Source organism: Lontra canadensis, unplaced genomic scaffold (assembly GCF_010015895.1).
Source record: "Lontra canadensis isolate GAN:19392208 unplaced genomic scaffold, GSC_riverotter_1.0 scaffold24, whole genome shotgun sequence".
Classification (NCBI taxonomy): domain Eukaryota; kingdom Metazoa; phylum Chordata; class Mammalia; order Carnivora; family Mustelidae; genus Lontra; species Lontra canadensis.
The window spans coordinates 23,183,828-23,201,838 of NW_022631018.1; the positions used below are offsets into that span (position 1 = coordinate 23,183,828).

General features: G+C 38.8%; 1 protein-coding gene across 7 annotated transcripts in view; it reads right to left on the reverse strand.

The window, feature by feature from the left end:
* The window catches only part of DCAF6 (DDB1 and CUL4 associated factor 6), a 143,632-nt gene that overhangs the window by 120,625 nt on the left and 4,996 nt on the right, over positions 1 to 18,011 (reverse strand). For all 7 annotated transcript variants that reach the window (XM_032863047.1, XM_032863045.1, XM_032863051.1 and 4 more), the window contains exon 2: positions 4,336 to 4,397. In XM_032863047.1, coding sequence (XP_032718938.1) covers positions 4,336 to 4,397 — 62 coding nt within the window. The remainder of the gene's footprint in view (positions 1 to 4,335; positions 4,398 to 18,011) is intronic.

Sequence of the window (18,011 nt, forward strand, 5' to 3'; positions counted from 1 at the left end):
AATGGCTGAAATTAGCAAGTCAGGAAATGACAGATGCTGGCGAGGATGTGGAGAAAGGGGAACCATCTTATGTTGTTAGTGGGAATGCAAGCTCATGTAGCCGCTCTGGAAACCAGTATGGAGGTTCCTCAAAAAGTTTAAAATAGAGCTACCCTATGACCCAACAATGGCACTACTGGGTAGTTTACCCCCAAAGATACAAATGCAGTGATCTGAAGGGGCGCCTGCACCCCATTTATAGCAGCAATGCCCACAATAGCCAAAGTAGAGACAGATGTCCACTGAGAGATGAATGGATAAAGAAGATGTGGTGTACACACACGCACATGCATGACGGAATATCACACAGCCACGAGAAAATGAAATCTTGCCATTTCCAATGATGTAAATGCAACTACAGGATATTATGATAAGCGAAATAAGTCAATCAAAGAAAGACAATTATCTTAGGATCTCACTCATATGTGGAATTTAAGAAACAGAGTATCATAGGGGAAGGGAGGGAAAAATAAGATGAAACCAGAGAGGGAGACAAACAACAAGAGACTCTCAAGCACAGGAAACAAACTGAAAGTCGCTGGAGGGGAGAGGCCTGAGGGATGGGGTCGCTGAGTGACAGACATCAAGAGGGGCATGTGATGTAATGAGCACTAGGTTTTATATAAGACTGAAGGACAACAGACCTGTACCTCTGAAACCACTAATACATTATATGTGAATTAACTTAAACTTTAAAATGTTTAAAACAAACAAAAAAGATTATACAGAGATGTGAAAAATAATCAGAAGATCTGAAATAAAAATAGATGAAAAGAATTTGTTTTTGGAGAATAAGAAAATAAAGACTATGAGACACTTTTATTACTTTTTGCTATGATCCATTTTTAATCACGTGCATATATTATTTTGACCCACTCCCCCCAAAAATGGTTTTCATTTTAAAATATATAGTGGCACCTGGGTGGTTCAGTTGTTTAAGCATCTGACTCACGATTTCAACTGAGGTCCTGACTGCAGGGTGGTGAGTTCAAGGCCCACATTAGGGTAATTATAGGCTAGGAATGGAGCCTATATAAAAACATAATTCTAATAAAATTAAAAATATATACCTAAACTGTATTTACAGCATAATGATAATTCCATAATTGTGGACAGAAAAAGATAAGTTTGGTGGACAGGACTATAAATACTTTTTCCCTCTTCACTTAAATGTTGGGTTCCTCAGAGCAAGGGTCAAGACCCTCTTATCACTGTTATTTCTCTTTTTTCTGTAATTCTTTCTTTGTAATTTCTTTTCTAGTCTCGTGCTATCAATAGGCAGCTACAGCAGTATTTTCCAAAGTATGATCCACGGGTAACTTAGATCAAAATCATCTAAAGTGTTTGTTAGACTACAGATTTCTTTGGCCTTACATCTCAGAGTTTTGCGTTTGTTTTGGTATCTCAGTATCTTTGGTATCTTTAAAAAATAGTTTAAAAAAAGTATAGTGTTAAGATAACCTCCTATAATGAAAAAGGGTATGAAATAGGGTATTCTCAGAGAACAGAAGTAATATGCCTTCATAAATGTAAATGAATACACTGATTTTCAATAATTGTTGGCCCCTACTTGCCTAATGAGTCTCGGAGGTACCAAAAAACAGGTCAGCAAACTCAGATCATAGGGCTTGAGATCAAGACAGTTTTCAATCTTTCTGCTTTTTTCAACCATACTGTAAGTCTGGTTGGAAAAAGGAGAAATATAAAATAGGAGGAACACAATACAATATAAAAAGGAAATAATATAAAAGGAGTAATATGACCTGATTTATGTGCACAATCTAGGATCTGTGTGTTGAATGAGTTTGTAGTATAATGAGAAGACCAACTAAGAGGATACTGCAGTGGTCCAGGCAAGGGAAGATAGCTTAAATTAGGTGGTAGCATAAAAAGAGAAAGAAATGGGATGATTTCAGATATATTCTGGAGGTAGAATTTATTTATGGATAGACTAGATGTAGAAGTCGAGGGAAAAAGAGTAATCAAGGGTAACATGAAATTTCTCAACTGGATGAATGGTGGTGCTATTTACTGAAATGTAGAAGGTTATATTAGGGGAGAAAATCAAGTCTTTGTTTTAGCCACCTTAATCTTTTTTTAAAATTTAAATTCAATTAGTTAACATATATTATTTGTTTCAGGAGTATAGGTCTGTGATTCATCAGTCCTATCTATATAATAGGTAGTGCTCATTACAACACATACCCTCCTCAATGTCTACTGTGTCCTACACCCCCTCCCCTCCAGCAACTTTCTGGTTATTGTAGCCACCTGAATCTTATGGTCAATCTTACCATTACTAAAAGTAGAACAAACATTATGTGCCTCTTCTTTTTTTTTTTTTTAAGATTTTATTTATTTATTTGACAGATCACAAGTAGACAGAGAGGCAGGTAGGTGGGGGGATGGGGGGGGGGAGGAGGCTCCCTGCTGAGCAGAGAGCCCAATGTGGGGCTCCATCCCAGGACTCTGAGATCATGACCTGGGCCAAAGGCAAAGGCTTTAACCCACTGAGCTACCCAGGCGCCCCTACTGTGTGCCTCTTTATTCAACATAATAGGAAGCATATAGTATCATCCTATAAATATTCCCACTCCAAAAGTTGTATCTTAATCTAATCAAACCTCTAGGAGTAACTTCCACTTAGAGGAAATACAAAGCATATAAAAACAAATTAAATGACAACACAGAAACCAGATCAGTCTCTAGAGTGTAGGACAGTCTACAGGAAAACTGACGGAGATTCTGTAACAAGTCAATGTCAGGAATGAAAAAAAAGGAAGCCTGCTCTAGCTTAACAGTGATTTAAGAGGCATGGCAATCAAGGAATGGACTTTGCCTGGATCCTCTTTTGAACAAACAACTATAAAACGACATTTTAAACAATGAGGGAAATTTGATTACGGACTGTGTATCAGATGATACCAAAAATATATTGTCAATCTTGTTAAATTACATAATGGCATTTTAGTTACATAAGAAAACGTCCATTGCTTTTAGGCTACATATAGAAGTGATATGACATAGTATCTGGGATTTGCACTGAAATACTTCACCAAGGGAATAAAAAGAAAAATGAAGTGGAAAGTGTGTTACAATCTTGGTAACTGCTAAATCCACCTGATAAGTATATGAAGAGTATGTCTGAAATTTTCCTAACAGAAATTAAAAGGAAAAGGATTCTGTTTTGGCCCTGCTGAATCCAGGATGCCATCAGACATTCAGCTGGGAATGTGAAGTAGAGAGCCGGACACATGAACCTGGAGTTCTGGGAAGAAATGAGGAGATGGAAGGCGTGTTTTTCAGCCATGGGACAGGAGAGCATGTCCTAGAAAACTGAAGTTAAAGGGCGCTTGGGTGGTTCCGTGGGTTAAAGCCTCTGCCTTCGGCTCAGGTCATGATCCCAGGGTCCAGGGATGGAGGCCTGCATCGGGCTCTCTGCTCAGCGGGGAGCCTGCTTCCTCCTCTCTCTGTCTCTGCCTGCCTCTCTGCCTGCTTTTCTGTCAAATAAATAAATAAAATCTTAAAAAAAAAAAAAAAAAAAGAAAAAGAAAGAAAAGTGAAGTGAAAACAGGCTGGAGGAGCCAGGACCAAGTTTCAACACATCCAACATCAAAGGTCAAGAAGTGGAGGAGTCCGCTCAGAAGACAGAGAAGATGCAGCAAGTCAGTGAGATACAAAGAGAACCAAGAGTGTGGTAGTAACAGAAACCAAGAGAAAAAAACATTCCAAAAACAAATGTGTTCAATTAATGTCTAAGTTCCCTAAGAAGCAGCCACGAGGAATCATTAGTGACTTCTACAAAAGCAGTATTAGTAGACTGAAAGAGATGCAAGCCTTTTTTTTTTTTCTTGGAAGCCTTTTAATAATACTAGAAAATTCATCTCTGCTTTAAAAAAAAAAACAACTCTCATATATTTTTCTAAATTCAAAATATACTTCTTTAGGTTTTGTTTTGTTTTGTTTAAGATTTTATTTATTTATTTGACAGACAGAGATCACAAGCAGGCAGAGAGGCAGGTGGGGATTGGGGGGAGCAGGCTCCCTGCTGAGCATGGAGCCCAATTCGGGGCTTGATCCCAGGACCGTGAGATCATGACCTGAGCCGAAGGCAGAGGCTTAACCCACTGAGCCACCCAGGCGCCCCTATTTCTTTATGTTTTAATGTAAAACTTTATTCTCTTTATATCTGATTACAGTTAGACATAATCTCTTCTGGGAGGATGGGGCATGTCATCAAATACTGGAGCACTTGGTATTCAAGTCTCTCACAGTTGAGAATTAATCATTACTTACACAGCCATCATGCACATTCAGGGTTGCTTCAAGTTTCAGTCTTTGGATAAATTCTCTTCTTCCTGTTTAAAAAGAAAGAACTAAATGAATCATAAGTCATTTAGGAAATTTTTTTTTTTAAGATTTTATTTATTTATTTGACAGACAGATCACAAGTAGACAGAGAGGCAGGTAGGTGGGGGGATGGGGGGGAGGAGGCTCCCTGCTGAGCAGAGAGCCCAATGTGGGGCTCCATCCCAGGACTCTGAGATCATGAATACTTTTTGTTGATGAAAGTGCGACAATGAAATGAAGAGCCCAGGATCCAGCATGAGGAAACTCTTCATTTCTACTCTTGCACTTACAGGCTGAGTAATACTGGGGGAGACAGACCTACTCGGCCCTCATTTCTTTACTAGGTAGTTGTTACCTACCTCATGTAGTTATTCGTTCGCAGGATTAAGACATTCAAGGACAGTGTCTGGACCACAGTAATCATTCAAATATTCCCTTCATTCAACCATTCATTCAACAAATATATTGAAAACTCACCACTCCAGGTGGTGCTCTAGGAGGTAGGCGCACAGTGGTGAATTAAACAGAGTAAGATCCCTGCACTCTAATGAGCTTTCTGAAAGACAGTAAACTACGCGTCACCCGGTCACAGTATTGTAAAGAAAAATAAAGCAGAGAAAGGAGCTAAGAAAGGACTGGAGGTGGGGGATGGGGTTTTAAATCTTAAACAGGTTGGCAAACAGTGTTTTATAAGATATCACATATTTTTTTAACACATCTCAATTTCAGAAATGTTGAAGTATTTTAAAGTTCATCGTATAATGATGAAAAATGGCAGCAAAATATAAAATAAAATCAGCCTAAATGTCCATCAGTAACAGAACAATACTGCAAAAATAGAACAAATCCCTTTGAAAAACAGAAATATGTTTCCCTTTAAAAAATGAATCATCTTTACCAAAGAAGAACCAAAAAGCTGCATGTTTATTCAGAAGCTGTAATGAAAAGAAGCTGAATATATGACAAAGAACGATAATTAGCTAAGTAATCAGGCTGATGAGATCTCAAATAAAATTAAATTTGACTATGCTCTCTGTATCCTGTCACAAGGGACAGATTTCTCTATTTATTGTGTTTTCTTGCCACTCCACGTAAAGATCATGATCTTCTTGAAGCCGAATTGTTTTCCTTCTCTCTCCTTGCTTCTAACTGGTAAGCTGGCTAGGTAAAGGATGAACATGTGGGTTACAGGATTTTTTCCCTTTTTGTGTGTGGATGAATGCTCTACGGTTCCTGAACATACTGGAATAAAACAACCAACAAAAATTCAGTGTTTGCAGGGCGCCTGGGTGGCTCAGTCAGTTAAGCATCTCCCTTTGGCTCAGGTCATGATCCTAGGGTCCTGGGATTGAGTCCGGCATCAGGCTCCCTTTTTGGTGGGGAGTCAGCTTCTCCCTCTCTGACTACCCCTCCCCCTGCTCATGCTCTCTCTCTTGGAGGCTCACTCTCAAATAAATAAAATCTTTAAAAAAAAAAAAAAAAAGGAAATTCACTATTTTCATGAACTGGTTGTACTTTATATAATTAACTTTTCAAATCTGATTTTCAGTTTTAAAAAGATGGTAACTGTAGTAAACAGATTACATTTTCCCCCCTTTGGCCAACAACAGCAGGCTTGGCATTCCTACTGTTATAATTAAGAGTTAAGAAACAGTATTCAAATTAACAACATGAAACTAATTAAAAATCATTAAAGTTCTTAAAAAAAAGAAGCAGCACAAAATTTTTTTTTCCAAATTGTTAAAATCTATGTTTGAAAACAGGGCTCTAGCCATCTTTGTATAGAGAAAATGGTGGTGGGACGTGAGAATAGAAGACAAAGTGAATTCTTCTAGCAGGAACTCTTACACATGAAACCTGCACCTAAAAATATGCACTGAGACATGACAGTTACATAACAGCTTCTGAATGGTATTTCTACATGTGACTTTGGAGATCAAAATGACTGTTGTCTACACACCCCATTAAATGTGCTTCTAGAACAAACTAGTGTAAACCTCCTCTACCCTTTTAGTAATTAAATGCACTACCAAAAAATAGACGCTCACAATCTCCATAAAGAACTGTAAGTTTACTACGGTCAAATAATCTTCAACAAAGCAGGAAAGAATATCCAATGGAAAAAAAGCAGTCTCTTCAACAAATCGTGTTGGGAAACCTGGACAGCCATGCTTCTCCAAAGTATGAAAAACTGGACCATTTTCTTACCCTATACACAAAAATAGACTCAAGATGGATGAAAGACCTATATGTGAGACAGAAATCCATCCAAATCCTAGAAAACACAGGCAGCAGCTTCTTTGACCTCAGCCACAGCCACTTCTTGCTAGACATGTCTCCAGAGGCAAGGGAAGCAAGGGCAAAAATGAACCTTGGGACTTCATCAAGACCAAAAGCTTTTGCACAGCAAAGGAAACAGTCAACAAAACCAAAAGACAACCAAAAGAATGGGAGAAGATATTTGCAAATATCAGATAAAGGGCTAGCTTCCAAAATCTAAAAAGAATTTATAAAACTCAACACTCAGAACACAAACAATCCAATCAAGAAATGGGCAGAAGACAGGAACAGACATTTCTCCAAAGATCACATTCAGGTGGCCAACAGACACATGAAGAAATGCTCCACATCATTTGGCATCAGGGAAACACAAATCAAAACCACAATGAGATCCCACCTCATACCAGTCAGAATGGCTGAAATTAGCAAGTCAGGAAACTAAAGTTAAAATAAAAATAAACTCATACCTGTTACTAAGAACTGTTAAGTCTAGATACTGGTAAGCTAAGCACTTGGCCACCGTCTCACAAATGCCGACAGAAGACACAAGACTCCTAAGTTAGGCACACAAGACTTTTCTACTGAAGTAGCAGAAGCTTCAGGTCCACATTGGTTCCCTGTCCCCCGATTCCCACAGGGCAATGGGGTGCAGCTTGGGTGAATACTGCACATGCAGTGGGTCTGAATCACAGCTGGGGAACTCTGAACTGAGGGAGCCCAAATTTCATAAAGTATCAAGCAAACCTGCCTGAACTGTGTCCCAAAGAGTGACAGTATCTTTATTATACTGGATAATAAATCAATCTGCCCTCTGCTTCGGAGGGAGGTATTATAACTTCCAAAGTTGTTCCCTATATATACATCAATAAGAAGATAGTCCAGAGCAAAGTGGCCAGTGCCTCTGCTCACAAATGTGCATAAATGCGAGAGACATGGAACACTGTCTCTCAACAATTACACACTTGCTACGGATGGATCTAGTCATACCTGTGGTTTCCTACTCTCAAGTCTTTCTTGCAACCCACACGGTCTCTCATAACTCTATCACTGCTTTGACCTTCTATTCTATCTTAATAGACTCTAAGCTCAACAAAAAGGGAAACACTCTTTTGTTCACCCAAGTATTCTACGTGCTTCGAACAGTGCCAGGACAAAGTGAGCATCTGATACCCATTTGCTGAGTCAGTGAAGTATTCACTCTGTTCTATAATGTTTGCCCTCGGTGATACAGGGCGAGCATCTTTCAAGGACAACACAGAGCTACTGCTCATTTGTAACAGCTGTGTAACTGATTCACATATCTATCTCCCTTATTAGACTGAGATGCTTGATCTAAGAAGTATCAGACGAGGTTCAAATGCCTAACTTGGAACACACTATGCATAAGCTGAGCAAAATTTAACCTCTCAGAGCCTTACTTTACATTTGTATAAGTTTTACATTTGATGGGAACAGACTTACTGTCAGGAGAACGTTAATTAGCATACTCGAAACTTATAAACGAGCCTGATATACTATACACATACATTTAGTTCTCTCCATATGTACAGGTGGATTGTTCTAAGTTAATACTGCCCAAAAAGAGAGGAAACAATTTTTTTTAATGACCTCATTTACGAGTTGAGGTAAGTTCAGCTGATTAAGGGAAAAGAATAAGGCTGGTGATATTGAGATGGAAAAGCACTTTAACAAAAATTTTTACTTTACTTCACTCTATTGTCCCTTTGAACTACTTCATCTTTAATGCCAAACTTCCCAGTCATCTCTACACGCTGCCTTCCTAGCTCACCCTTAGGTCTTTCCCCTGCACTGCCCCTGCAGCTTCCTCTTCCCCATTGGTTTTGTTCTTAGAAATCACAGGCTACCAGTAAACCAATGGGCCCTTTCAAGACACATTTTTTCATGACCTCATAGTATTAAGTGTCATAGCTGACTGCTATCTCCTCGAAATGATATTCCTCTTTGGCTCCCACGGCATCTAACCAATTGTGGGCTAGCAAGATGGTTGAGAATCTCTGAGATTCTAGACACAGGCAGAGTCCTCATTTAGCCACCAGTTCTTTTCCATTAGCTTCCACCAAGAACTCACAACACTGAAAATAGGGCAGGAGACAAGAAAGAGTCCCTGTTTGGTAGGACACAGGAATGAAACTCCACTCACCTTTCAGGGGAAACAAAAGCCTTAAGCCACGGGGGAAACCCCAGCTAGAAATGGCCTCGGCAAATGCCTACTACCTCTGAGAGGAAGGAAACCCTCACTCTTATTTTGGGCAAAGGCAACTGCCCTGAGGAAGGGATAAAAGCTTATATTCCCTATCCTTGAGGGAAAGGCAGGAAACCTCCTCCCATCTGATAAATAATTAACATTAAGCATGGTGGCATTGGAATGTGTCAACTCACACCGAATCATGTTCCCAGAATTCCTTCCCTGAATATTTCTTCTTAGGATGCATCACCAGTCATTTTTGCACAAGACTGGTGGGTGGAAGTAAGTTCACAGTCATATTGACTTTTACCTTCAGAAGGTTGGAGCAAAGCTCATGCTGCTTATACAAGTGTGGTTACTTATCTGCTGGCTCACCTTCCTGGAATGAGCAACAACTAGGCCTACGAGTGTCCCAATTTCCCATGAATCCTCCTTTGACTTCTTAATATACAGAGGGAATTGTGTGTTTTGCTTCGTGACAGAAGGTGCTAGCTTCCCCTACAGAACATCCCTGTAGAACATCAATAAGTTTGGAGGCAGTGAGAACACAGATCCTATCCCTTCATGAGTTCGTTTGTCCTTCCCACCCCAATTTACAACCATCTTCCCTTGCCAATTGTCTGTCCAAAGGATGTCAAGCCCCAGCATCAGATATTTAGAAAATAACTTTGCGAAGACAGTTTAATGAGTTCCCACGATAATATAAGACCAAGTATCAGGAACCTATCTTTGTACGTATGTATGTGTATCCTCTAATGATTCTGCCTCTTGGATTGAGCCCATTCATAAACACTCAGCAAACTAGGAATAGAGAGATACTTTCTCAATCTGATAAGTGCCTATAAAAGAACCTACATTGTCTGGTATATTTAATGGTGAAAAACTGAACTTTCTAGTTAACATCAGGAATAATACAAGGACGCCCAATCTCACCACTATCATTAAACATAGCGCAGTCATATATCCGAGATACGGAAGGTTTGGTTTCACACCACAATAAAGCACGCATCACAATAAAGTGCGTCAAATGAACTTTTCCGTTCCCCAGTACACACAGAAGTTAGGTCTACATCATACTGTAGTCTGTTCAGCGTGCAAAGCACTGTTTAAAAATACAGCATACATACCTGATCTAATTAAACAATACTTTACTAAAAAATGCTAACCGTCATCTATAGTTCCAGCGAGTCCTAATCTTTTTGCTGCTGGAGGGTCCTGCCTCAGTGCTGAGGGCTGCTGATTCACCAGGGTGGTGGCTGCTGAATACTGGGGTGCCTGGGCAACAACTTAAAATAAGACAAGAGTGAAGGTTTCCTACCAACTGGCTCTTCCTCTCACAAACAATTTCTCTGTAGCATGACAGAGACACTATATTGTTACAGCATTTTACCCATAAGGAATCATTTTTCAAAACTGTAGTCAATCCTTTCAAACCCTCCTGCTGCTTTATCAACTAAGCTTATGCAATACCCTAAATCCTTTGTCTTCGTTTCAACAGTCCTCACAGCATCTTCACCAGGAGCAGATTCCATCTCAAGAAACACTTTCTTGGCTCATCCACACGAATCAACTCGTCTGTTTAATTTTGATCTTGAGATGGTGGCAACTCAGTCCCATCTTCAGGCTCCAAATCTCATGCTGGGTCTCTTGCTACTTCCCCCACATCTGCAGTTACTTGCTCCACTGAAGTCCTGAACCACTCAAACTCCTTGATTAGAATCAGTTTCTGCCAAACTCCTGTTAACAATGACATTTTGACCTCTTCCTGTCAATCAAAAACGTTCTTAATCCCATCTAGAACAGGAAATCCATTCTAGGTTTTCAATTTACTTTGACCAGATCCATTAGAGGAATCATAATCTACGGCACCTATGGCCTTACAAAATTTAATTCTTCAATAGTAAGACAGGAAAGTTGAAATGAATCCTTGGTCTAGGGGCTATAGAATGGATGTCGTGTTAGGTGAAAAAACACAGTAATTTTTTTTTTTTAAGATTTTATTTATGTATTTGACAGGCAGAGATCACAAGCAGGCAGAGAGGCAGGCAGAGAGAGAGAGGAGGAAGCAGGCTCCCCGCTGAGCAGAGAGCCCGATGCGGGGCTGGATCCCAGGACCCTGAGACCATGACCTAAGCCAAAGGCAGAGGCTTAACCCCCTGAGCCACCCAGGCGCCCCAACAACAACAGTAATCTTGATGTAAATCTCCACCAGAGATCTTGGATAACCAGGTACATTGTCGTGAGCAGAAATATTTTGAAAGGAACCTTTTTTTTCCTGAGCAACAGGCCTCAACAGGGGGCTTAAAACATTCAGTCGACCATGTTGTAAACAGATGTGCTACCATCCAGGCATAACCATTCTATTTCTAGAGCACAGAGTAGAATTAACATAATTCTTAGGGCCCTAGGATTTTCATTTTTCTTAACCATCTTTTTTTTTTTTTTAAGTTTTATTACTTATTTGACGGAGAGAGCAGAGGCAAGGTGGGGGGCAGAGGAAGAGGGAGAAGCAGACTCCCTGCTGAACAGGGAGCCCAATGCGGGGCTCAATCCCAGGACCCTGGGATCATGGCCTGAGCAGAAGGCAGATGCTTAAACAACTGAGCCAGCCAGGCACCCCAGGCCCTAGGATTTTCAAAATGGTAAATGAGCACTGGCTTCAACTTAAAGTCACCACCTGTCTTTTGGAGCCTTAAAGCCACCAGGTATTGACTTCTCCTCTTTAACTATGAAAGTCCTGGATGGCATCTTCTTACAGAAGACTATTCAACAGAATGCTCTTTCACCTGCACTGAAAATCTGTTATTTACTGTAACCACCTTCATTAATTAACTTGTGAGAACTTCTCAAGAAAGTGCTGCAATTTCTACATCAGCACTTGCTGTATCACCTTGCACTTGTACATTATGGAGACGGTGTTTTTCCTTCAACTTCATAAATGAACCTCTGCCAGCTTCAAACTTTTCTTTTCCAGGTTTCTCAACTCCCTTAGACATCATACAGCTGAAGAGAGTTAGGGCCTTGCTCTGGATTAGGCTTTGGCACAAGGGAATGTTGTAGCTAGTTTGAATTTCTATCCAGACTACCAAAACTTTCTCTGTAACGGCAACAAGACTGTTTCACTTTCTTATCCGTCAGTTATGTGTTCACTGGAGTAGCACTTTTAATTTCCTTCAAGAACTCCTTTCGCATTCACAACTTGGCTACCCATGGCACAAGAGGCCACCCTTCAGCCTATCTGTTTTCAACATGCCTTCCTCACTACGCTTAATCTTTTTTTTTTTTAAGGATTTTATTTATTTGACAGAGAGAGACACAGCAAGAGAGGGAACACAAGCAGGGGGAGTGGGAGAAGGAGAAGCAGGCTTCCCACGGAGCAGGGAGCCTGACATGGGACTCAATCCCAGGACCCCAGGATCATGACCCAAGCTGAAGGCGGACGCCCAAAGACTGAGCCACCCAGGTGCCCGAAGCTTAATCATTTCTAGCTTTTAATCTAAAGTGAGAGATATACGACTCTTTCTTTCACTTGAAAGGAACATGGTAGAGTTACTAATTGGCCTGACTTCAATATTTTTGTGTCTCAGGGAATAGGGAGACCCCAAAAGAGGGAAACATGGGGAACAGGTTGTCAGTGGAGCACACAGAACACACATAACATTCATCAATTAAGTCTACTGTCTTATATGGGCACAGTTTGTGGGGCCCCAAAACAATGACAATAGTAACACCAAAGATTACTGATTGCAGATCACCACAACAATTATTATAAAAATGAACAAGTCTGAAATATTGTAAGAATTACCAAAATGTGACACAGAGACACAAAGGGAACAAATGGTATTAGAAAACCAGTGTTTGACACAGGGTTGCCACAAACTTTCAATTTGTAAAAAAATGCAGTATCCGCAAAGTGCAATAAAACAAGACATGACTGTACTGGAAGTCTTAGCCAATGTGATAATGCAAGAAAAAAAAAAGAAAAGACGTACAGATTGGAGAGGAAGAAATAAAACAGTTCCTATCGGAAGATGACATTTTTTTCCATGTAAAAATCCCCAAGAATATACCCAAAAAAACCCTCCTACAACTCTAAGTGAATTCAGCAAGGTCACAAGACACAAGATCATAACATAGACAAAACTGCATTTTTATATACTAAAAACAAATGTTGGAAGTTGAACTTAAAACACAAAACCATCTGTGGGGCGCCTGGGTGGCTCAATCGGTTAAGCATTCAACTCTTGATTTTGACTCAGGTCATGATCTCAGGGTTGTGAGACGGAGCCCCACATTGGGCTCCACACTGGACATGGAGCCTGATTAAGATTCTCTCACTCTCCCTTTGTCCCTCCCCACCCATGCCTTAAAAAAACAAACAACAACAAAAAAAACCCACCATTTGTAATTACTCCAAAGAAAATTAAATAAACATAAATGTAAAAAGAAATAAATACAGCATGTTGAAGATGTATATCCTGATCATTAAAAATGCTGATGAAAGATACCAACAACCTAAACTAATAGAGTGTACCATATTTATAGATCAGAAGACTGAACACAATGAAAGATGTTAGCTCTCTAACTTATAAATCCAATGCAATTCTTATCAAAATCTCAGCAAGGTAATTTGGGGATATGGACAAGTCTATCTTACAATTTATACAGAAAGACACAAGACACAGAATAGCTAAGACAATTTTGAAAAAGACAAACTAAGTGGGGAATGATCACTCAACCTGATGTTAAAACTTACTATATAGCTACAATAAGCAAGAGAGTGTGGTATTTACAAAGGGAATAGAGAACACAGAATTAGATCCACACAAAAACACCCAACTGATTTTTAAGGTTTTATTTATTTGATACAGCGAGATCACAAGCAGGCAGAGAGGCAGGCAGAGAGAGACAGGAGGAAGCAGGCTCCCCGTCAAGCAGAGAGCCCGCTGCAGGACTCGATCCCAGGACCCTGAGATCACGACCTGAGCCGAAGGCAGAGGCTCAACCCACTAAGCCACCCAGGCGCCCACACCCAACTGATTTTTAATGAAGGTGCAGAAGCAATTCGATGGAGAAAATGTGGTCTTTTCCCTTTCAACAAGTGGTGCCAGAGCAAGTGGCACCCGCAGATACAAAAGTGTGCTTCCAGCTACCCCGCGCATCATACAAAAACTAACACAAAATGGACCCCGGACTGAAATACCATTAAAGGGAGAAAACCTAGGAGACAATCTGTAGGACCTAGGGATAGGTTAAGAGTTCTCAGACCTGATACCAAACACATAATCCATAAAAGGAAAAACTGGTAAACTGGACTACGTTGAAGTTAACCACCTTTATTCTGCACAAGCCCCCTGCGGACAGTGAAAACAAGCTACAGACTGGGAGAAAATGCATGCAAACTGCACACTGACAAAGGACTAGTTCCCGAATTACATAGATAAGGCTCAAAACTCAACAGTAAAGAACGGTAATAATCTAAACAGAAAATGGGCAAAAAAACATGAAGAGACAGTTCACCGAAAATATAAAAATGGCAAGTAAGTACATAAAAAGATGCTCAACATTAGCCATTTGAGAAATGTAAACTAAAACCATGAATCACCACTATACACTTCATGAGATGATGCAGAGAAACTGGGTTACTCAGACATGGCTGATGGGAATGTAAAATGGTATGGCCATACTTGTAAAAGAATAAGGCATTTCTTAGAAAATTAAACAATGTGCTTACCATACAGCCCAGTAACTGCAATTCTTAGACATTTCTCCCCAAAAGGTGAAAACTTATGTTCATACAAAACTGAATCTTCACAACAGCTTTACACTTGACAGTCAGAAATGGAAACAATCCAAATACCTGTCAACAGGTGAATGGTTAAATAACCATATATCCATACCATGAAACACTAACCAGCAATAACAAGGAATAAGCTATTAAAACACACAACAGAGCGGCTGATCGCTAGGGGAAATATGCCGAGTGAACGAAGCCAATCTCAAAAGGTTACCTGCTGTTATTTATAATGGTAACATACATGTTATATGTAACATTCTCAAAATGACAAAATTATAGACATGGAAAGATTAGTAATTGCCAGAGGTTAGCAATAGGAAGACAAGAATGTAGCTGTGGCTCTAAAACAGTATCACAAAGGATCACTGTGACAAACTATTCCCTACCTTAATTGTGGTAGTACCATGTTATTTTATTAAAATGAAAATTAATGTTGAAATGCACGGCGTACACACACAAATAAGTACATATTTAACTGAATAAGGTTCATGGGTTTATCTATGTCAACTTCCTGGTTGTGATACTATAACACAGTTTGTGTACGTTGTATAACCATTGGCAGCATCGGTTGAAGAGTATACGGGATTTCTCCAAATAATTTCTTACAACTGCATCATGAATCTACAATTATCTCAAAATAAAAAATTAAAGAAAGTACCAAGTCAGAAAACAAAAAAAAAACAAAAAAACAAAACCCTTCCGACAGAAAAGCTCCAAGCTCTTAAGTCTTTAATGACAAAATATATCAAATGTTTAAAGAAAAGGTCATTTCAATTCTATACAACCTTTCTCGAAAAGAAGAACACATCCAACTCATTTATGAGGTCAGCATTACCCTGGTATCAAAAACAGGCAAAAATAGAACTATCAGCTAAAATTATAAACGTGTAAGTTATAAGAAAACTATAAGGGGCATCTGGGTGGCTCAGTCATTAAGCATCTGCCTTTGGCTCAGGTCCTGATCTCAGGGTGCTGGGATCAAACCCTGCATCAGGCTCCCTGCTCCCAGGAAGCCTCCTTCTCCCTCTCCCACTCCACCTGCTTGTGTTCCCTCTCTCACTCTCTCTCTCTCTCTCAATCTGTGTCAAATAAATAAAATAAAATCTTTAAAAAAGAAAGAAAGAAAGAAAACTATAAGCCAAGATCTTTTATGAACAAAGACACAAAGTTCCTACCAAAACTCAAGCCAGTAATACACAGAAGATAATTTATCATAACCAAGTAGTATTAGCCCAGGAACTGGATGTTGGTTCAACATTTAAAAAATCATTCAACATGCAAATACACCAAATTAACAGAATCAATGAAAAGGAAATCATATAATCATCCTAACAGATGCAGGAAAAAACCCTGACAAAATTAAACGGCTAGTTGTAACAAACATTCTCAGCAATCCAAGAAAAGAAGGAAATTTCTTTAAAGGGTACCTACAAAAAAACACACGGTTAACAAGATATTTAATAGTGAAAAACTGAAATGTTTTACAAGATGAGGAATGAAGCAAGGACGCTCACTGTCAGTACTTCCATTCAAGATTCTGGGACAATCCTGGACCGTGCAATTAATCCAGAAAAAGGGAAAAAGAAGAAAAATAGAATACAGGTGAAAAAGGAAGAAGCAAGACTATTTTAATATGCAGTGACATTATCTACATAAAAATTCCCTAAATCTGCAAAATAAAAATATAAAAAGTGACTGGGGTGCATGGCTGGCTTAGTCGGTAGAACACGCAACTATTTATCTCAGGGTTGTGAGGTCAAGCTTCACGTTAGCGGTAAAGATATTTAAAAATGAGGAAGAAGAGGGAGAAGAGGAGGAAGAGGAGGAAGTAGAGGAGAAGAAGAAGAAAGGAAGAAACGAGCAGCTTTAGTAAAGTTGCAGGATGTAAGGCCAATAAAAAAAAGTCAACTGTATTTTAATATACCCATAATGAACAACTGGATACTGAAATTAAAAAGCAATACCATCTAAAATAGTATTTAAAACATTATGTTACAAGGATAAACATAACAAAATATGTGTAAGATCGTACACTGAGAAATAGAAAACATTACTCAGAAAAATGAGGGAATACCCAAATAACAGAGAGACAAAAATGACCATCATTGGTTGGTTGTTCAATACTGTAAAACTACAATTCTCTGAAATAACATAGATTCAACACAATACCAATCAAAACCCCAACAGTCTTTTTTGCAGAAATTGACAAACTGATTCTAAAATTTATATGGGAATGAGAAGCACCTGGCTGGCTTAGTCGATAGAACATTTGACTCTTTCCTTATCTTTGGGTACTGGGTTCAAGCCCCATGATAGGGGTAGAGTATATTAAAAGAAAGAAAGAAAGAAAGAAAGAAAGAAAAGAACCCAGAATAGCCAAAATAATTTTGAACAAAAAGAACTAAGTTCAAAATACTTCAAGCTAATTTCAATATTCACTATAAAGACATGAAGTACTGGCATAAAGACAGACACATCAATGGAACATGGCAGAGACATTAAGTTACATATATGGCCAATAAATTTTTAACAAAGAGGAAAAGACAGTTTTTTCACACATGATCCTAGAACAACTGCACATTCATATGCAAAGAAATTAAATGATCCTTACCTCACAGCATATATAAAAACTAACTCAAGATTATTCATAGACCTAAAGGTAAGAATTAAAAATAGAAAACTTCTAGGGGAAAAAAAACCCAGTATAAATCTTTGTGACCTTGGATTAGGTAAGGATTCCTAAATAGGACACATAAAACAGGAACTATAAAAGATGCTGTTAAGAAAAAGTAGGAGAAAAATATTTGCAAAATATGTATCTGATTAAGGATTTGTATCAAGAATAAATAAAGAATTCTTATAATACTAAGTAGGTGAATCTGATTATTTAACCAAAGTATACAGATGGCAAATAAGCCATAAAAGATACTCAACATCATTAATCATTAGGAATAAATCAATGCAAATTAAAATGATAATGACATTATTATACCTACGTATCTCGAAAGGCTAAAATTGGGAAGACTCAGAATGCCAAGTGTAGTACAGTACAACTACGTGGGAAAGCAGTCTAGCAACTTCTTATAAAGTTAAATATACTTCTACAACTCAACAATTCGATTGCACTTATTACCCAAGAAATAAGAATTTAAAGGGGTCATACTCTAGGTATTTTTCCCAAGGATAAACAAAGTTTCATTATTTGTATTTTCTTTATTAGTCATCAGCGGTGTTTTAAATTTTTTAATCTACTGCAAGTACTTGGTAAACTCACCCTCCCTATTAACTATTGAAGTTAATAACAATTATAATTATTAAAAATACAAGCCATCTAGAATA